We start from the raw sequence: 22,263 nt of genomic DNA on the forward strand, positions 1-22,263 counted from the left end.
TGGTTTCAGATAATTCTTTTATTATGTAATCACTCTCTTTATCAAATTTCATTTAACACTTCATTTTTTCAGATCATCTCTGAAGCTTTGGATATTTTTTCTAAAGCATAATTTGCCCCATTAATATAGACAGTATTCAGAACTGTAAAATACAATTCTAATTAACACAAAAACAAAAACAAAAACAAAAGTGAATATCTAATTCAGTTTATCCACTGAAAATGCCAATTTCCGCTTAATAGCTGGAAAACTTTTAAGATTGTAATATTGCTATTGTGGATTATTTTGAAGACGATTTCTTGGATAGTAGTATCTGAAGAACATAGTTAAGGAATTGCCAGTTATTATCAGCTTAACTTAAACAGTAAATTGCTCTCTTATATCCTATGCCTGTCATAGAGCTAATTTGAAAATAAGCTTCACTTAATGTTGATATTTTTTGTTACTGTTGCAAATATTAGAACAGATATTAAAGGATTCCAAAATCTTCACTAGAGTTTGTTCTTAGCAAAGGTTGTGGAAAGGCCTTTGATAATTTCCATGTTAAATAAAAAGAAAAAAGAATCAAGTGATTTTGGGAGGCAGAACTTATATGTCTGTAAAGTACCCTAACGATGCCTGCTTCATAATAAGCGACCCAATATTGTAATACAAAAAGCAGTGATTTATTAACAGCTTCATTAGGCATTTCTTATTCTCAGCCATCCTTTTTGCTTTCTTTTTCTGCTTTTGAACTTTGCCCGTGTTTCTGTCCTCCCTTCAGCCTGTCATAAATCACGTTATCCAATAGCTTCATTCATTTCAACCCAACTACTGTAATCTGAGATCCGGCTTCACCACCGCTCTGCATGGAATGTCAACACAGAGAGTTGACAATGTCATCTTTTTGCATCCAAAAAAAGAAATATCATTCTTTGCGAATGCCTCATCTAGGTAATATCACATAGTGTACCTGTTCCCAGACCAATGAATATTTCCACGTTCAATGTGTATGGTAACCATGTCATCCAGCAGTTTGAGTTTTTAAAGTACATTTTTTGTTATAAGCTCCATTATTTTGCCTCAATGTTTGCTCTCACCAGGAAAACAGGAGAAAAAAATCAAACCAGGCAAGCCTTATGTGAATATATTTGCTCAATTGTAATTAACATTTATAGGATGACTTCAAAAGCCTTTCTTTCATACTAATTAAAAGAATCTGAACACACTGTTCTAGAACTGCAAGCTGAAATACAACACATTACTGCATGAAAAAATGTCTAACCTAAAAGGGGAGGGAATCATTTTGGATTGTCTATATCAGGGGTCTGCAATCTTAAACCCTCAAAGAGCCATTTGGACCTGTTTCCCATAGAAAACACCAGAAGCCACAAAACGTGGATGGGCCTGGCCAACTCAATGTCACTCACACCCAGTCACATGACCCTCCTCCCAGCCATACCTACTGAGATTTTGTGGCTCCTGGTGTTTTCTTTTCTGTGGGAAATGGGTCTCTCTCTCCCCCTTCCCTCTCATTTCTTTTTTTCTCGCCCTCTCTTTCATTCTCTCATTTCTCACTCCCCCCTTGTCTCTCTCATTTGTCTCTCTTTTTCCTTACTCCCTCCATCATTTTCTCATTTTTTCCTTTTCTCCCTCTCATTTCTTTTTGCTCTCATTCTCTCCCTTTCTTTCCCCTTTTCTCTTTCTCTCCCTCGTTTTTTCCTCCCTTATTTTTTCTTTCTCTCCCTTTCTCCCTCCCTCCCCCTTCTCTCTCTCTCTCTCATTTGTTTCTCTTTTTCCACTCTCTCATTCTCTCCCTCCATCATTTTCTCATTTCTCTCTCTCTCTCATTTCTCTCTCTTCTTTCTCTGCCCGGAGAACACTTTTCAATGAACGTTGTCAGCGGCCCTGCTCAGTTGGAGGAGTAAAGAAGCTCAGGGCAGTGGCTTGGAGAAAGCTGGAGCACCCTCGCTAAAAAAGTCAACCCAGCCACTCTGCACTCATTTGCTGTGCTTTGGTCAAGCCTGGCTGCTCGCTTGAGGGTATCCTCACTCGTGCGCACCCTCCCGGCCCCACAACAGCTGGCCAGGGGGTCACGTGAAGAGGAGGTCTTTGGGGAAGCCACCCCCGTGGCTTGGGCTTGCTCCTCTGGTGCAGGCCTGTCCCTCTTTCCGTAGTACACTTCTCCCAGATCCTATTCCCACCCTGCCAGCCCTCATGTTAGCGAGGTTGATGCTGGCCATGACCAGTTTGGGCCAGAGCAGGTCATGCGACCGGGTCAGCAAGGAGCCACAGGAGAGAGGTCAAAGAACCACATGCAGTTCTGGAACCACAGGTTACCGATACCCGGTCTATATCATCAAAATACCCAGTTGTTCATATCTCAACAAGTGTCTCATCAGAACTCATCAGTTCTATTTTTTCAATAAACATCTTTGTCTGGTTTCCTTAGCCTGGTGAATAAGTAAAAGCAATTCATTGTAGTGTGATTCTTGGAAAGTCTTAATTCACCCTGAAATACAGATAACAATTGTTATTTTGAGCAGTATAAGACATGTAAGGATACACAAATGTGGGAATTCCTCTGGATCCCAAGTATTTGCGAATGAGACGTTCTGTTCCATACCAATTAAAGCCTTTGGTTGAATAGCCAATGCGAGGAAGATGAATGCTTGCTGAGGAAAAGAATAAAGAAAGAAAATATCTGATATGCAGCACCAATAATAATGTATTGGTGTAGAAGGAACTAATTATGACGTTATAAACAAAATGATATCTTACATTATTTTCATACAAAGACAACATTTGGAAGCTCATTTTGTTGCAATGTAAACTATTAACTGCTCTCACTATCAAGACATTTCTCTTTAGTTCCAGGTAGGATCTCTCTTTAACAAGATTCCATCTTTTGCTTCTGCCCTTAGAAGCTTTGGAGACTAAATCAACCTCCTCTTCTCTGTGACTGCTCCTCAAGTACTGGAAAACTATCAAGTCACCCTAATAATTTAGCATTAGTTGACTCATGGAGATATAAAAATGGAGATGCCAGAGAATATACCTTCTTCTCTGAAAGACATACATCTTTTTCAAGGATTGATATGATATGGATATCTAAAAATCTTGCAAATAACCAATTTCATTGTATTTATTTTGTACAATAACAATAAAGACTATACTAAATAAAATTCTGAAAGTGGATATTCTGCCTAAATCTTTCTCAGACCATAACTCAGTGCTTTTGGTTTTAAGAGGAAAGAGCTCGAGTTTCAGATGAAAACTAAATGAAGCTATTTTGAAAAAGGAAAGGATTGTAAAAGACTAAAAAGAAATTGCAGGAATACTTTGAGAATAATTTGGGAAAAGGGACAAGGTTAATGACAATATGGGATACTAATAAAGCAGTCATGAGGGGATATTTCATACGGTACAATCGCCTAGAGAAGAAAAAATCCCAGGAAAAGATACAAAGAATAATGGATGAAATTAGGCAAAAGACACTTATAGATACTAAAATTTTACACCATATTAAACTATTATGGCAACAATTATCTATGTTAACTGTACAAGAAATAGAAACAAAATTGAACTATGCGAAACAAAGACATTTTGAATTTGCTAACAAACCAGACAGATGGTTAGTATATAAATTAAGAAAAGAAAAGTTTAATAAACTATAAAAAGACAATAATTGGAAAAATTTGTGAAGGCAATAATGTACTAAGGCAATGAACTAATTAAAAAATCCTTTCATTTTTATTCAAATTAGTATAAAAGACAGGAGATTGACTTATTAAAAAAGGTGAATACCTTTCAAAACAACAGTTACCTAAATTTTACAAACCCAGAAACAACTTACGAATGATCCAATAATGTTTTTTGAAATATCAGAAGCTATTAAAAAAATGAGGCCAGGAGAGGGACTTCTGGTTTGGAGTTGCTGCAGGACAGACGGAGGGCATGGGGCTCCGCGAACCTAGGCTGAACTCTCTTTGTTGGGGGGGCCCTTAAACTGCTAAAGTCCTCTTGAAGGAGTGACAAAGAAAAGACACCTCGCAGATTGCGGAGAGTGGCAATTCTCCTGTTTGATCCAAGGCTTATCCTCCTAGCCAACAATGAAGAGAGGTAGCCATTATGGCCGCCATGAAGCTAAGACAACCAAAGAAAGAAATGTGCTGGAGCGGTGTATGAACAGTGGGGACTGGAGCTGGATGAGGTGATTTTCAACTTCTTTACCAGAGACTAAATTGTAATGGCAACAATATCGTACCAGCCTTCATGAACTAGGACTTCAAGTTCTCCCTGCTTGTTCCCCAAACTCTGAGCATTAGAGGCATCTAAGCTCATTATGGTTAACATTATTTTTTTTTATGTATGCAGTTTTATATCCAAGTTCCCTTTCCTTCCTACCACTGCCTTCCTCGTTGTCTGATTTTTTGCAGTTTATGTTTGGGGTTTGGTCTTAAAGATTGGTCACTTTCCACTTCCATTTTTAGTTTAAAGCCCTTTTGATGAGTTGTGGCAGTTGTTTTCCACATATCTTTCTCAGTGCTTGTGAGGTTCAGCCCGTCTCTTGCCAGAAGCACTTCCTGTAAGTATTGTAAACCATGCTCTAAAAAAAATCTAAAGTTCACTCAATAGCATCATCCCTTGAACTAGCAGTTTACTTCTAAAATCCTCCATTGCCACATTAGGTGTTGACAGTTGGGAGTACGGAAGAGAAGACTATCATGTCCTATATTATTTTGCTTTCCTGCCCAGTTGCTTATGGGCTCTAGATATTATTTTCCTAGTTGTATCATTCATACCAACATGAAAAAGAAGAAATGGATAATAACCAGAAGGCTTGATTATTTTGGTAAGTTCTCTGTCACATCTTTGATCTTAGCTCCAGGGAGACAATTTACCGGTTGTACCACAAAATCGCGGTCGACGAAAGCGCGTATGTGACGTCATCACAGCGCGATGAAAAAGATTGAAAAAGATCGAAAAATGTAAAAATAAAGCTAAAACCTTCCCCTAACCCCCCCAAACCTAACCCTAAACCTAACCCTTAACCTAACGAAAAACCTAACGCTAACTCTTAACCTAACGCTAAACGTAACGCTAACGCTCTAACCCTAACCCTTAACCTAACCCTAACCCTTAACCTAACCCTTACCTTTATGTGAATCGGGTTGCTGTAATTTAATTTTTATTTCAATTTTTCGATCTTTTTCGTCGTGTTGTGATGACGTCACATACGCGATTTCGGCGACCGCGCTTTTGTGGAACGCGCTTTTGACGGGTCACGCAATTTACCTCCCTCAACAGATTATCAGGTCTATAGACTGCTGATTCTGTACCTCTAAGAAATGAGTCACCATAAGACAACATAAGTCTTTTTCCCCCCAGGGAGAACGAGCTACTGAGACATTTAAAAGAGACTCTTCAGCCAATGTTTGCATGTTTTCCTTGGGGGGGGGGGGATATTATGAAACGATTGTTCTGCTTCAGAGTTGTGGGGACAGTCTTGATATTTTATCACCTGCAAGTAACATGTTGCCAACAGTTTTGCTCTTGGGGTTCATTTTTCCTGATAGCTTTTCCTTATGTTCACCAAATAATGCAAATGTTAACATGCCACCTCAGTCCCATGAAATCAGTAATGAATTCTGTCTAAATAATAAAGTATGAATAGGGCATAGAAGAGTAGCAATGGTGGTAGAAGAGGAGGTTAGGGGTCCAGACATTAATTTTTACTATTTCCACACTCATATTGCAGTTGGTTGTCATCAGCTGATACATTCAGTCATTTATCTTCTTTTCCCCTCCTTTTTTGTCTCGATGGTCACTGCCATTTGACAGCCTGTAGGATAGCCATTCGTTTTTCACTAGGCTAGTAGTGGTTCCATTAGTTCAATTGCTTCTGTGCTATAAAGCAATCTTATCCAATTTGTTCATTTGCAATATCTATCACCCCTGTCAAAATTCAAAATTTTGTATAGACAACTATCATATTTCTTCCATCTCAAAAGCCCTGAGACAGCCATGCTTACCATTTCTTTTCTTGGCTTCATGATAAATTTTCTTCAATCCTTTTTCTAATGCAGGAAGCTTAATTCCAGACAAGTTGTTTGAATGGTCCCGGTGCTGTGCTACAATAAGAGCCAGCTAGAAAGATATTACATTTTGACTAGTGAGCAAATAGAGTACACAGAATAGATTGTCAAAAAAATAATAATTCTCATCCCTTTTTACAATTATGTCTTCTGACTTTGAACTAATCCTGATAATTTAATTGTTATTTTCCTTTAGTGTGTTATTATGTAAAAATGGGAAGAAAGGAATTCAGAGACAACCTACCCAAGACTACTATAACTAAAAAACAGAGTAGTTTCCATGCATTTTGCTTAGTAAGATGTAAACTGTTTTACACTTATTCTGCAACTTTTACTAATATTCAACTATGCATTTTATAGGGTTCCTATCTGCATAGAATACAATTTAAAACTACTTAAAGAAAAATATGTTTGGGCAGCTACCAAATCTGTCCCTTTCCTCCTTGATTTCTTATTATCAATGCAGAATATCAACTATGTATTTTATTGGGTTCTTATCTGCATAGAATGCAATTTAGAATTTTTAAGAGAAAACACATTGCTATGTAATTACCCAATCTGATCCTTTACTCCTGGATTTCTTATCATCAATGGAGAATAAAAGAGTTCCTCCTAATGTCAGGTCTACAAAACAATTAACAGGGGTAGAAACATTTAGTCCTATTTAGATTTAAATTGAGAGAAAGGTTTTTGAATAGCTGAATAACACTAATAAGGAATAAATTGTCACATTCTTTTTCATTTAGCATTATTATGGCTTTCCTTAGATAAAAAAGTAGCAGGCAAAGAAAAACATCTCCCTGCAATATTATATATGGGCAGGGATTGTATGCTTCTTTTAAACTCATTCCTGTGTAAAAGACTGGCTGGGATTAATATTTGAATGAGTGGTGGCAACTCAGCCTCTGGATATCTTGGATTTGCAAAGCTGGGTATCATCCACTAAAATAATGGAAAGGTGACTTACCTTTCATCTTTCCTGCTAGTTCATATATTTCCTTTGGTTGGTCAGAACGATTCCTGAGCGCTGTGAATAAACCACCTTTTCCCCAGTGGCCAAAATCATCTGAAACAAAGAATTGTAAGAAGTTTCACTTAAAAGTTCAGGAAAACTATTCATTACTTATTTGAAATAGAGTGGTATTTTGAGAATGGTGTCTTTTTATTCTTCATGGAGATTGCAACAACAAATGCAGACAAGTTAACAGTTACAATTCTCATTCCATTCAGAATTCAAAAGATAGGAAACAGAACAGAGGTGAGTTGCCACCAATTTGCCCCAGATCAGCCAAACCAGTAGTAGTGGCGGCAGGAAGTTCCGCCCATCAACCCGGTTGCTTCTGCGCGCGTGCAGAAGCATCGCGCGCGAGTGCACAACCAAACCGGTAGCATCCATGCATGGGACATACTCAAGCCGTACTGTCCTCAAGGGTGGATAGTAGACTGTTCCAAAACTGACCCGCCCGACTGAACAGCCTGCAGGACACTCCTGCCAAAAGCAGCATCGGCTGATGCAAACTTGTCCAGTTTGTAATTGTGAATAGAGCCTGACACACATCTAACTTGTGCCATTGATGCTCTAATCCATGTTTGGGTGAGGGGCAAAGGTTTGGCCCTCTTGTGTGCAGTGGAAGCAAGACCCAACCTTCGGTATAAAGGAAGGATCCAGCCTGAGGAACACCTCTCTGTATGGAACTTACAGAGGTCCTCTCACACCGATAAGGTATGCAGCTCTGATATACGCCTCGCTGACATCACAGCCACTAAGAAAGCGACCTTCCAGGTAAGTAACTGTAAGGACACCACCCGGAGAAGTTCAAAAGGTGGATCTATCAAGGCTTCCAATACCTTTGCGAGCTCCCAGGTCAGATATCTATGCACTGCCAGGGGTTTTAGATTAACCACCCCTTTGAAGAATCCCCACACGTTGGGATGATGTGCCAGTGATTGTCCCCCACCCCAGGTAAGTACGGTGCCCAAAGCTGCCACCTGCCTCCTAGGCGATAAACCCTTCTCCAGACCATCCTGGAGAAAACCCAGAACCTGAGGGATGGTGGAATCAACTGGTGAAAGGTGTTTGGCTGCACACCAATTAGAAAAATCTTCCAAGTGGCATTGTAAATGCAGACCGTCAATGGCCTCCTGGAGGCCTGTATGGTGGTTATGATCCTGTCTAACAGATTGTTTTCCCTCAAAGCAAGCTGCTCAACCGCCACGTGTCAGCTGAAGCCACTGGGAATCCGGGTGTTCCAGTGACCCCTGGGTGAGGACAATTCTGTCCGGTGGAATCCTCCAAGGTCTCTCCACTGACAACAACTGCAGGTTGGCAAACCACGGTTACCATGGCCAATGAGGGGCCAGAAGGATGATCTCTGCTATGACACAGATGACTTTGCGGATGACCCTGGGAAGGAGAGGGACTGGGGGAAACGCATAGAGAAGATCCCTGGGCCAAGGGCTGTGAAGGTCATGCTGAACCTTGTGTGCTGAACCTTGTGAAAAACCTCAGGAGCTAGGTGTTGGCTGGAGTGACATTTGGCCTGTGAATGCCTTGCCCGCTGCGCTGCAGCTTTTGGCACTTCGGCACCTGGCTTGTCTGCTGCCTTAGGAGCCTCCTCATGGCTCCGCGGTCTCTACATCGCCCTGCACCTCCACGCTATCCTCCAAAGGCTTCCTGCTTGCCCATAAATGTGGGTGCGTCCTTTTTGTGCCGCCCTGCCACTGCGCAGCAAAAGGGCTTCTCCCCCAACTCTGGAGGCTGTCCAGGAGACCAGCCGTCTCAGTTCGCTGCCGCCACTGTCTATTTACCTTCAATGTGCCTTTGAAATAGCGAGAGGAAGCAATAGCTCCCTGTCAAGGCGAAGGAGAGCGGTGCACGCACATCTGTAGGCAGCAGCCCAGCCGGAAGTTGAGCATTAGAGCCCTTAATCTGACAGTACTCACAGTTAGACACATGAATTCCTGAAAATTTCTGAGCAACCATAGAAAAAGTACTAGAGATGGAAAGGATAACACGACCGTCCCAGAGTGGACTGAGTCAGAAACTGGGTGGTGCCACTCATGGAGGCAGGTGATATAGGAGATTAATTAATTAGTAATCAGACTCAGTCCAATCAGAGCATGGACAGTGTCAACCCATGCATGGATGCTATCTCCACCCTTATTGAGAAAAATAACATCACCATAATTACTGTGTGTGTCAAGGAGGGGCGGGGCAGTGGAAGTATCTGCACCGCCTTTGTCTCAAAGCATGACTCAATGGTCATATATTGCCCTAATGAATTAAAACAATTAAATATACCATATTTTTTGCTCCGTAAGAACACTCCCCCCCACCCTGAAAAGGTGGATGGTGCTGGTCCTTTGGTGAACAGCTGGGCTGCCACAGCAGGGTCCTTTTACAGTGTTGAACTCTGCCTCTTCTGTCTTTGCCATTGCCCGCCTCTTCTCTCTCTTTTCTGCAGTGCAGGAGTCAACAGGGCTGGGACATGAGAGGACACCTATCTCTGGTCCCCTCAGACACTGCCTGATTTTTTTTTCTTGTTTTCCTCTAAACCAAAGTTTGTTTTATGGTCAGATGCATTTTATGGAGCAAAAAATACGGTAAGTATTTCATTTTATTTTAAATGTCAAAATACCATATACAGTTTACCCATAATTGTAGGGCTATACTATAACTTAAGCTAAGCTCAAACTGTGTATTGGCATTCCAAGCATAGTAATAAAAAAAATAAAAGTAATTGTGGCCATTTCCCACTCTGTGTCAAGGGGACAATTTCACTTCCCTTTCCTCTCCCAATTCTGCAAATCTAATATATATCAACCTTTAATTAAGAGGGGGAAATCTATTAGTTTAAAATGTAAATTAGGTAATCTTTTCATAAAGTATTTGTATTTTCATGTTCAGGAATTCCATGCAGTATGTAAATGGAAGATGTCCACCAAATTCAATATTCTGCAGTAACCAAAGCTGTCCAGCCAGATCATGCTACCTAGCTGTTTAGAACAGATATACTTTATTGTAATTAATAATCCAGTTATACAACTGCTATGTTTTTGCTGGTATCCTCTATATTAGGGGCGCCCAACTCCCACATTGCGGACTAACACCAGGAACCGAGCCCCGCAAACCCCACCTGAGCATGTGCAGAATCCAGGCAGTGCACGATACCATGCCCCCCAGTCTGAGGAAAAACTGTTCTCCACAGAACTGGTCCCTGGTGCCGAAAAGGTGGGGAAGGGCACTCTAGATGTATGTAATGTTACCAGAACTCTCAGAATCTCCAGCTAGCCAAATGCCACAATAATATGAATCTAGGGACTAATGTAACACTACTTCTGAAGAGGAGTAGAATAGGGAAAACTGCTGCATAGAAATGGCTACTGTATAAATTTCATTTTTTACCTCAAGCTAAAATACTATTAAAAAGATTTTCAAATATTTAGACCTCTTTTCCTTTCAGGTAGGAACAGAGGAAAATTATGATAGATTCTACATGCAAATTTCTCTCTCAATAAAGCAAATTATATATATATATATATACATACATACATACATACATACATACATACATACATACATACATACATATATATATATATATATATATATATATATATATAATGTTGTATTTGTGCTGATATATATATATATTTATTTGTGGATCTATACTTGCAAAACATTCAAGTAATCCATTGAATTAATTAACACAATGCACAAAATATAGGCTTTTAACCTAAAGTTTCCTTAACTTACCTACACAGTGAACAATTATGGCATCCCCATCTGCTACTATGGGATGGGTAACATCACCTATCATATACTTTATAGAAGTCTCCTCAGGGTCTGTATATTCTAAATCCAATACATTTTCCCCTTCTTCTTTGTCTTCTTCTTCACTGCTTTCTTCTGACTCAAGGCAGCAAGACCGATAGTGATTGGCTTCCCACAAGGCTTTCCTGAATTAAATGAAAAAAAATCTTTTTATTTTGTATAAATAATGCAGAGTTGATTTTATTATAAACTTAAACATCAGCTGAGTTTCAATTCTGCTTCAGCACTACTGAAACAGTAGTATGAAAGCAGCCCATATTCTACAGAGATTCTAGACCAATAGAGTACAAAGAAATGAATGGCTTGTAGTAACGGCATCCTAATTTTCAAATGCTCTTTCATTGAAGCCCAGAATAGGGTCAACAGCTGAGGGAGCAAAGCATGCAAAAAACTTACTTTTTCTGCTGTTCAGCCTCTGCTGCCTTCTGCCTCTTTTCTTCTCTGAGCTTTGCCCTCTTTGTTGCTGCTTCCTGCATTTTTTTCTGCTGAACTTCCAGCTCTTCTGGGCTCAGTTTATGCTTTTTTTTACTAGGTCCCATATCAGCCATCATAAGAAAAATCTAGAAAAATAATCTATGGGATATAATCTTTTTTTATCTCAAATTGCTTTTATATTCCTCTTCATCTAATACCATCACAGGTTCTTCTGGTCAATTTCCCAGAGACGTTTTCAAAACAACAAGAACACACCACTGCATTGACCAACATAAGAATTTCCAGATTATTTGGCCTGAAAATTCATCTGAATATTTATAACTTGCTACCCAGAATCTAGATTTGTTGAGCTTTTAAAATTCTGGCTGACTAGAAATCGATGGATACAATGTCCATAAAAACTGGAGATTAAATCCTGTCAAACAGGATGAAACTTAATCTAAAGGGCATTCTAGGGAAGTTGACAGTAGAAATTATTTTTCCAACCTACTTCCTGTTGTGTTTGTATAAAAATTTCAAATAAATTTTCTGGTACACTAATCAAAATATCAAAATGTTGCATTATTCTTACGTTTTCTTTATTTCGGAGAATTCTTCCTCCTTGACTAAGGTCTTCAAGGAGAGCTTTCTGATGTTCTAGCAAATGATCATAGGCCTTCTTGTCCTCTTGGCTAGTTTCGTTGGAATAGTCTTTGCCATCAAATATGTACATATGGCCTTAAAAACAAAATGAAGCATCAATTGACATACATTTTAACTTTAAGATTAGCTGCAGCATTGTAATACTTTTTATAGTAACCCTCTTTTGAGAAGTTATCCCTTCATGATCTTAGCGTCCTGTAGAGAGAAAAAATACTGCTGGACTTTAATTCACCACAATATTAAACAGGAAATCTGTACCATCACCAACCTGAAAAAAATAAGAAAAATTTAATGAGACACATATGTAAGAAAGAAATTTATTCTTCAGTGTCCTACATTAAATTTTTTCTAATCAGCTTTTTTATTTTTAAGGCAAAGAAACGTAATATAAGAAATTCCTGAGTGAGAAATTCTATGGTATTAGATCAGAGGATCTATTTTCTACAATATTATTTTGCTGTTTCATGCTTAAGCCAAGTTATTATTTTAAAATGTTTTGTCATTTAAGAATTCCCCAGTTATTGATAAATGTAACATCCTTATTTATCCAATCAAATTTTGATATACTTTACTTAAATAAACCCATAAATCAGAAGAAAATGTAGATACATAAATGGTAAAAATCCAATGAAAATACAGTTATCTTCTAGTTGTACAGTAGGAGTGATGGGACAGCCTACATATTTTCTTTGTTCCTGTATCTGCCCTTTTTATAGGGTGGAAGGGGAGAAAGAAGCTGTTGTATTATAGGTTTTTTTTTTTAAAGACTACATTTGAATCGCCAGTTCATTTCAAATACAAGAAAAACTGAAATTGCAAAAAAACATATTTAAGTAGGGTTCCTGAAGGGCTCAATTCCAAGTATTCATTGTTTTAGCATCCCTCTTTCATCTATGAGTTAATGGCAGTGTACACAGTGTTTCCACTTTTCTTCAGCATAATCACATGTAATGTGATGGCCATAAATCCATCAACCAGCCATGGCTAAGGTTCAGATCAGGTCTTCTTACCCCAGATCAATACTTTAACCACTATACTACACTTCTTCTATATACATCAAATGTTAGAAATGCCATGAATTTAATCCACTATGCTAAGCTATAATTGCTATATTTAATGCCATGTGCAAACCCCACTACTATTATTTATAAAGCAGAATTTCTTATAAACAGTTTTAAAGTCAGGAGTAGCATTTAGTCTTAAAGTAGCCTGAGAAGTGCCATACACTGAAAAGTAGATCTTGTAAAGATATTTACTAAGTTTGATTTAAATTGATTTAAACAAATGTGTTTCCTCTGCATGTACTTAATGATATCCTCCTTATATTTCATAAAAAATACTTAGCATCCATGTCAGCAGCAGCTTTGAAAGCCTCATCCAAGGCATTCAGAGGCTATATATAATTCAGAGGTCTCAGGCTCCACATAACTACCTTGGTCTAGTAGTTAAGGCATCAGGCTAGAAAGGAAACCAGGACTGAATGTCCCACCTTAGCCATGAAAGCCAATTGGGTGACTTTGGGCCAGTAATTCTCTGTCAACCCAGCCCACCTCACAGGGTTGTCATTAGGAAGAAAATAGGAGGGAGGTGTGTTGGATATGTTCATCACCTTGAGTTATTTGTAAAAATAATGAAGGTGAGAAACAAACAAATAAATGAATAAATAATGATTAAAGCAGACCACAGTTTATGCAGCAAAACATAATACCAACTATGGTTTTTAGCACAGTGTGCATGTTCAAAAGAAACTTTGGCAAAGAGAATAAAAAAATATGGACAGCATACACATAAGTAATGTTAATGTTCAGAAATAAATTTGAGTTTCAAGTGAGGAGCCCGATTTCTATTGTATTTTATGTTAGATTCATCAACTTACTTTCCAAAGTATGCTCTTCATTTATTTCTGTGCTTGATTGCACTGGATCCATTGACCATATTCCATCCTTTGTCTCCCCAAGGATACTTCTCAAGTCTAGATCACAGACAGTACTCCCTTCTGATGACAACAATTTGTCCAAACCGAACTTCAGGATTTCATTTAGCTTTAAAAAGAAAAAAGAAAAAAAAAGAGAATATAGTGGCATTTAAAAGATCTTACTCTTATTTCCCTATTTCTTTTAGAAAGTTGATCTAGACCAGTGTTTCTTAAAGTGTGGCTTGAGAAACCCTAAGGATCTCCTAAGACCCCCTCAGGAGTTCATGAAATTATTTGCCAGTTTATGTTGACAAATAATATATTAAGACACTTTCAAACAATTGTGAGAAGTGGTAGTGGCAGCAGTACATCCATTTTAATTTTTAATTTGGTAAATACTAATAAATAAAACTCATACAAAAGCTATTTTGCAGTCTTCCATAATTCCATAAAAGTAGAAAGGGGTCCTGAGAGAAAAAAGTTTAAGAAACACTGTTATCGAGTGAATCAAAGCATTCCTTATTATATTACTATACTGTAATATACTGTGAGACATCATGTTTATTTAACAACAAACTGGAATATAAATATGCTGGAGAAAACACTTAGGAAGAAAGTACATGTCAGAATTAAGATGACTTGTTCCTATAGCAAATTAAATAAGGATTCTAATGACAGGATGAAAAATTCATTTGCTTGTGATGCCGATGAAATGACAATCAAGAATGGCAACTTTAGATTAAGAAATGGAAGGTTACAAAGACAATTTCTTTCCAAAAATCAAGCTTAGAATGTGATTGTATATAGGCACATTTTTCACAGGAATTAGAGAAAAGAACTTTTACAGGAAATTAAGCAACTTTAAATCACTATTAAATTTAGAAATAAGAGAGTTTATGATGTTTACCAATGATAACCAAATGTTGTATACTTCATGCACAGAATTTTGATATTTTATAGAATTCAAAAAGAAAAAAAAATACAGAAACACCATTTAATCTCTAGGGTTACCCATCTGTATTTCCTCTGAAATTTGTAAAGGTGCTTTTTGGCATCTCTTACCTGAACATCTGATATATCCCGAGTTTTGTGTGCTCCAAGTGCAAACTGCCCCCCTTCAATAACAGTGTTAGTTAATTGAAGTTTTGATATTGCTCGCCGGTAGATAATTTCTTCTACAGTGTCTCTCCCAATCAAGCGTATGATTTTTACTGGTCTTTAAAAAAGTACAAGGTTTATATTAATATAATAATTTGTAATCATGTGTATTGCAGCAGGATATGGCAAATCTCTCTCAAGTCTCATTGCCGCAGGATTTTTAGTTTTGCTTCCACAACAATGGAGGCAACAGGTTTCCAAAGCAGAGATGGAACTCTGTAGCCCTCTAGTAATTTTTGCACTCCAACTTCAGTTACATTGAAGCATTTTGGACAGTAATAGGACAAATTATGTATTTATATAAATTGTAAAATACAGATTCCAAAGGTGCTTTTTTCAAGAGGCAACTGGACTTTATTTTACTTTGAAGACATTTCACTTCTCATCCAAGAAACTTCTTCAGCTCTGACTGGATAATGGGGAATGGAAAGATTTATACTCCTTGCAGACAGCTAGTAATTTGCATTCTTTTGGGAGTTGTTGAGGCCACCTATGGGTTTATCTTCAAGAGAGTGGCCTTTGTCTTTTAAATGTAAATGGGCTGCTGAATCTTGTCTTGATGTGTTTGTTCTCCTTGTTCGCCACAGAATCAGCCACCAGGAACAATAAACTGGCAGAATCAGAACAATTAAGAATGAAGGTATCTGCAGCCCTTGCCAGTGCCAAAACACCCCCTTCCAACCTCACAATTCAAGGAAGGAGAGCAGTGATATCCTTGGGATGAGATCCAAATATCACCATCCTGCCAGATGATAAAGGAAGATGCACAGTCATCCTGAACAAAGATGACTATAAGGCCAAGATGAACAGTCTTCTGCAGGACACTGCTATATATGAGACTCTGAAGAGATATCCCACCAGCAGTTACAAGAAAAAGGACTTCGATTTCTTGCAACACCTACTGAAGGACAATGCTATCGACAATATTACATCTGCATTTCAAAGACAAAGGCCACTCTTTTGAAAACAGCAAAGTCGACATTTTGGACAGAGATGACCGCTGGTTTGAAAGAAGGATCAAAGAGGCCATCTATGTCAAACAGCCTTCTCTCAACAGAGGGGAAGGGACACATCATCTATCTTCAGTCTACAACACAGTCCTTTCAGCAATTCCAAGAAGGCTCCACACTTATTTGCACTACTCAGGTGACCCTGATGACACAGATAAACCTCCAGGTGGCCTCAATGACTCTCTAAAATAATGCAAATCACCAGCTGTCTGCAAGGAGTATAAATCCTTCCATTGCCCATCATCCAGTCAGAGCTGAATAAGTTTCTTATATGAGAAACAAAATACCTTCAAAGAAAAACCAAAAAGTCCAGTTGCCTCTTGAAAAAAGCATCTTTGGGACAACCATGACCTGGATGACTGAGAATCTCCATAGACACTCTAACAAAGGGTTACCAAGTTGATACTTTTTGAATGTTTTCGAATTTAACTCATCCCATCCAAAATACCACTGAGATAGGACTACAAAAATTGTAGTTCAAATATGGTTGTTGCCTGCATTATTTTCTTCAAGTCATTAGTACTATTGCATTTTCTACTTATTACTTCCATGAGTTTAAGGCCAACTGAGATGATTTATAAAAACATTCAAAATTGATAATTTACAAAGGTAAAATGACTGAAAACCGTAATCTTGTTGGACACATACCCTTGCAAACATTTAAAACTTTGAAGCTTATTATAATAATTTTGTCTGTCATACATTTCTCCCCAGTTTTCTTGATAAGTCCATTTTTGGAGCAAAGATTTTTATAAAGAAAATGAGTGAAGTCTCCTAAACAGTTTGTGGCACATGGTCAGATTGCTGATAACCAGAGAGCACTGTATGGAATACTTAAATGAAACACTAATGTTACAGTTTCTTAACGTGCTTCAATAAGTGCTACTAGATGGAGTGTTCATAATAATTCCTGGGTATCACTTTCAAGCCTACTGTTCTTGGAACAATTTCTTTAGTTTCCATATACATTACAGGTAGTCTTCGAGTTACAATCATTCAGTGTCTGTTCCAAATAATAATGGCACTGAGCTTATTGACTGTGGTATCCTCAGTCATATAAACAAAATTCAGATGTTTGGCAACCAGTTGGTACTAATGACTGGTTGTAGCAATGTGATCATCGCTGCTGACTTTCTCTGCCATCTGCCTAAAGTAAAAGGGGAAGCCTGGAGGAAAGGTCACAAGTTGCTCAGATATGTCTCCCTAATCTTCCTTCACACCCACATGCCCAGCCAGTGTGGTGCCCTCTTTGCAGTACCCCCATGTTTCTTACTTAGGAAGTAAGTAAGTACTTACTTACTTCCTGCTTAACGATGACCCACATGTCTTGGAGTTAATGACAACAGGGGCTGCCTCGATTGCCATTGCTAAGCAATGTGGCCATGTGATGTTGCACTTTTATGACTCCACTGCTTAGCAACAGCAATCCCGGTCCCAATTGTCAATGTAACTTGAGGACTACCTGTACATTAAGTGGTGCTATATTCTGAATCAAAGACATACCTTAGCTGTAAATGTGTTTTTTAGTGGTCTGGGGAGGGACTGCAACAATGTAGCAAGACTTATAAAATATGCCCTTATGGGAAAAAAAAAAAACCCACACACATTTACATGCAGAAGCCACCAATTTTTCCTTACTTGTTCTGGCCAATCCTATGGGCTCTGGCTGCTGCTTGCACATCATTTTGTGGATTAAAATCACTGTCAACAAAAATAACTGTATCTGCTGCTGTAAGATTAATACCAACTCCACCTTGGAAAATAAAGGAAAATATTTATAAATTATAATAAAAAGAAATCAGCCATTCTATAATCTTAATTCAAGTGAAAATTATAAAGATAAACATTTCATTTGATAAGCCCAATTTTATGTCCTTTCTTGCCACAGTTCTTAAGTGAATCATTGCAGTTAGTAACAGGGTTGCAAAAGGTGACCATGTGATGCCGGGACACAACAACTGTGATAAGTATGAACCAGTTGCCAAACATCTGGATTTTGATCACATGATCATGGTGATCCTGCAATGGTCTAAGTGTGAAAAATGGTTGTTGAGTCACTTTTTTCAGTGCTCCTTTAACTTCAGTCACTAAACTTCTGTAAGTCAAGACAACCTATAACTGCTTTCTTTTGGTTTCAAAATATAATCTTTGAATATTGACTTTTAAAATCCTCCAATCTTTGCTTCTTTTATATCTCCAAAAAGTATCTTCTTCAAGCAGTCTCGACTTATCTGACACAGATGTCCATTAAAAATGCTAATGGTCTTATTTTCATAATTTTAAAAAGATGCTTACAGGGACTGCTTATCTGTTGCTGCACCCGCTCTGTGCAACAGCACCTTTTTGCAATATGATCAGACCTCTATTGTAATAGCATTCTAAATTGCTCATAATGGAACTATTTAGAAAAGTATTTGAGGCTATTGTTGTTGCCTATTTATTTTATTAATAAAATTTGAAATTTGTTTTGGGTATTTTATATACAGTGGGCCAAAAAAGTATTTAGTCAGCCACCAATTGTGCAAGTTCTCCCACTTAAAAAGATGAGAGATGCCTGTAATTGACATCATAGGTAGACCTCAACTATGAGAGACAAAATGAGAAAACAAATCCAGACAATCACATTGTCTAATTTGGAAATATTTTTTTGCAAATTATGGTGGAAAATAAGTATTTGGTCAATATCAAAAGTTCATCTCAATACTTTGTTATATATCCTTTGTTGGCAATGACAGAAGCTAAACGTTGTCTGTAAGTCTTCACAAGGTTGGCACACACTGTTGCTGGAATGTTGGGCCATTCCTCCATGCAGATCTCCTCTAGAGAAGTGATGTTTTGGGGTTGTCGCTGGACAACACGGACTTTCAACTCCCTCCAAAGGTTTCTATGTGGTTGAGATCTGGAGACTGGCTAGGCCACTCCAGGAACTTGAAATGCTTCTTACAAAGCCACTCCTTCGTTGCCCGGGCGGTGTGTTTGGGATCATTGTCCTGCTGAAAGACCCAGCCATGTTTCATCCTCAATGCCCTTGCTGATGGAAGGAGATTTGCATTCAAAATCTCATGATACATGGCCCCATTCATTATTTCCTGTACACAGATCAGTCGTCCTGGTCCCTTTGCAGAGAAACTGCCCCAAAGCATGATGTTGCCCCCTCCCGTGCTTCACAGTACGTATGGTGTTCTTTGGATGCAACTCAGCATTCTCTCTCCTTCAAACACGACAAGTTGTGTTTCTACCAAACAGTTCTACTTTGGTTTCATCTGACCATATGACATTCTCCCAATCCTCTTCTGGATCATCCAAATGCTCTCTAGCAAACTTCAGACGGGCCCGGACATGTACTGGCTTAAGCAGGGGGACACGTCTGGCACTGCAGGATCTGAGTCCCTGGCGGCGTAGTGTGTTACTGATGGTAGCCTTTGTTACGTTGGTCCCAGCTCTCTGCAGGTCATTCACTAGGTCCCCCCGTGTGGTTCTGGGATTTTTGTTCACCGTTCTTGTGATCATTTTGACCCCACGGGGTGAGAACATGCGTGGAGCCCCTGATCGGGGGAGATTATCAGTGGTCTTGTACATCTTCCATTTTCTAATTATTGCTCCCACAGTTGATTTCTTCATACCAAGCTGCTTGCCTATTGCAGATTCAGTCTTCCCAGCCTGGTGCAGGTCTACAATTTTGTTTCTGGTATCCTTCAACAGCTCTTTGGTCTTCACCATAGTGGAGTTTGGAGTGTGATTGCTTGAGGTTGTGGATAGGTGTCTTTTATACTGCTAACAAGTTCAAACAGGTGCCGTTAATACAGGTAATGAGTGGAGGAGAGAGGAGCCTCTTAAAGAAGAAGTTACAGGTCTGTGAGAGCCAGAAATCTTGCTTGTTTGTATACTTATTTTCCACCATAATTTGCAAATAAATTCTTTCTAAATCAGAAAATGTGATTGTCTGGATTTGTTTTCTCATTTTTTCTCTCATAGTTGAGGTCTACCTATGATGTCAATTGCAGGCCTCTCTCATCTTTTTAAGTGGGAGAACTTGCACAATTGGTGGCTGACTAAATACTTTTTTACCCCACTGTAAAATATAGCTCTAAGATGTAAGGTCTTTTGACTGCAGAAGATAACAAATTCTGTTCAATCTATTCAATCAATAAACCATTCATTCAACATTTATGCAGCATTTCATCTTTCTAGTTTTGTTTAGCCATTTCAAGCCCTTACATAATTGCTTAAAAATTCATATGGAAAGTATGTAATCACAAAAAAAATAACGTATTATTTTAAAAGACAGACATTTTTAATCCCATAATTTAATATACATTTTTATATAAGTTTTTTTTTCTTCTTCTAAATATGGAGGATCAAAAAGCATTAAAATATTCAGTGTAATTTCGTTTGCTTTGCAGCTTGGTATAGCATTCTTATCTTCAGCTTATACTTGAGCCAACTTTCCCAAATTCCAAGGACAGTTTATTAATTGCTTCTTTTACACTGGAAATGAATTTTGCCAACCAGCCGCTTTTCATTGAGCTGAAATAAATTTTCTTCCTTTTGGCATAAAAATAATTAGTTTAAATGGAAATACCCACTGATAACAAATCTTGTTCTGCATAAAGTTTTTTGTAAATGATTTAAATTATTTTCTTTTGTTATAGCATAGCATGCCAATATCTTGGAAAACTATTCCCACAATCCTATTTGATCTTCACAACCTCACATTTTTTTATAATTTATCTTTTTTGTTAAAATAGCTAGCTTTTGACTAAAAAAAAAAAGAACTTAACAAATATAATTACCCCCACCCCAGGCTTCTTCGTGAATAAATCTAATGATTATACTGATCTTTTTATATTATTATGAAGTTTCAATATTATACGATATTGATCTTTTCACAATAATTTTGGACCAGAGCAAGATAAACAGTAATTTCTGTAGTCTCTGGAACTTCTTAACCCTTAAATTATCTCTGTTATGATTTTTTATATCTGCTAACTCAGTCTAAATTTTAGAAATATTCTTGAGCTTTGCTTATTTAAAAAGCATTTTACAGCTGTATCATAAGCTTTGCTGGACAACTGAACTCTTATCTGCTATTTGACATAGCATTTTAAAAAAATGTTAATTCATTTGCTCCGATATACACTTGTTAATGTTTTTTTATCAAATGCCTAGTTAAGTCCATATCGGGCATCTGTGGGCAGCCCTTTCTTTTTCTATTGTGTCTTCATTACAGGATATGCCTATCTATTCAATCAACTATGTTTTTTCCCCAGTAAGCTTTAATCCCCTTTCTTGAAAGACTCCTTTCTAAACGTCTTGCTTTAATAATTTTAATACCTAATCAAAAAGCTACCAGAATTGTATATACATTCTACTTTTCCTTACGTTTTGAGAGCAGAAAAATTCAGAAGTTAAATTATGTCATGCCTCAGTATACTGAGTTTTACATGACTTCCAAGTTTCATTATTTTTATTACACATATCTTGTGTGGAATTTTTAATGACATTGACTACCAGGAGACAAGATGAGACCAATTTTATTGGGGCTCCTCAGATATGAATAACCAGATATTAACTTTTACCCACATCCAGTGGTGGGATTAATTTTTTTTTACTACTGGTTCTGTGCTCATGGCTTGGTGGGCATGCTGTGGAAGGATACTGTAAAATCTCCATTCCCTCCCAATCAGATGGGACTCAGAATAGATGGGGCAGGGCCAGTCCGAGGTGGTATTTACTGGTTCTCTGAACTACTCAAAATTTCTGCTACCGGTTCTCCAGAACTGGTCAGAACTTGCTGAATACCACCTCTGCCCACATCTGAGGAGTCTCAACAAGAACAAAAATGATCATGTGGTGCTTCCTAGTAATCAATGTAACTGAACTGGCTTTAAGGAAAATGCTCTGTGTGCGGGGAAGTGTAGAGAGCTCATTACATCATGAAGATGGTTAGTTTTTATACGTGACAACTGTAGTGAGGTTATTATATCATAAAAAATGGAAAGGTCCAACACTATTCACAATAGAAGAACGGTTGGTAAAGGTGATGAAACTTACAAAGATGGATAAAGACAATAACTATATTTATAGCTGACTGGAAATCCCTTGCAGATTTTCAAAATGAATAGATGAAAATGCACTTATGACTTGTGGTTTCGATGATCAGAAAAGAATATAGCTAGAAAAAAATGAGCT

The 22,263-nt window shown here is 38.0% G+C and overlaps 1 protein-coding gene across 1 annotated transcript in view; it reads right to left on the reverse strand.

Annotated features, from left to right (window-relative positions):
- CHD1L (chromodomain helicase DNA binding protein 1 like) overlaps window positions 1-22,263 on the reverse strand; it is a 49,751-nt gene continuing 27,488 nt past the window's right edge. Inside the window, exons 13-23 of the mRNA XM_087716544.1 lie at window positions 17,710-17,824; window positions 14,966-15,119; window positions 13,865-14,030; window positions 11,918-12,063; window positions 11,308-11,471; window positions 10,834-11,036; window positions 7,045-7,143; window positions 6,631-6,701; window positions 6,015-6,129; window positions 2,546-2,654; window positions 1-313 (exon numbers count right to left, since the gene is read on the reverse strand). Coding sequence (XP_087572670.1) covers window positions 271-313; window positions 2,546-2,654; window positions 6,015-6,129; window positions 6,631-6,701; window positions 7,045-7,143; window positions 10,834-11,036; window positions 11,308-11,471; window positions 11,918-12,063; window positions 13,865-14,030; window positions 14,966-15,119; window positions 17,710-17,824 — 1,385 coding nt within the window. The 3' untranslated portion in view covers window positions 1-270. The remainder of the gene's footprint in view (window positions 314-2,545; window positions 2,655-6,014; window positions 6,130-6,630; window positions 6,702-7,044; window positions 7,144-10,833; window positions 11,037-11,307; window positions 11,472-11,917; window positions 12,064-13,864; window positions 14,031-14,965; window positions 15,120-17,709; window positions 17,825-22,263) is intronic.

This window comes from Thamnophis sirtalis, unplaced genomic scaffold (genome assembly GCF_051295495.1).
Source record: "Thamnophis sirtalis isolate CommonGarterSnake01/CBP01778 unplaced genomic scaffold, rThaSir2_p1.2 scaffold_5, whole genome shotgun sequence".
Classification (NCBI taxonomy): domain Eukaryota; kingdom Metazoa; phylum Chordata; class Lepidosauria; order Squamata; family Natricidae; genus Thamnophis; species Thamnophis sirtalis.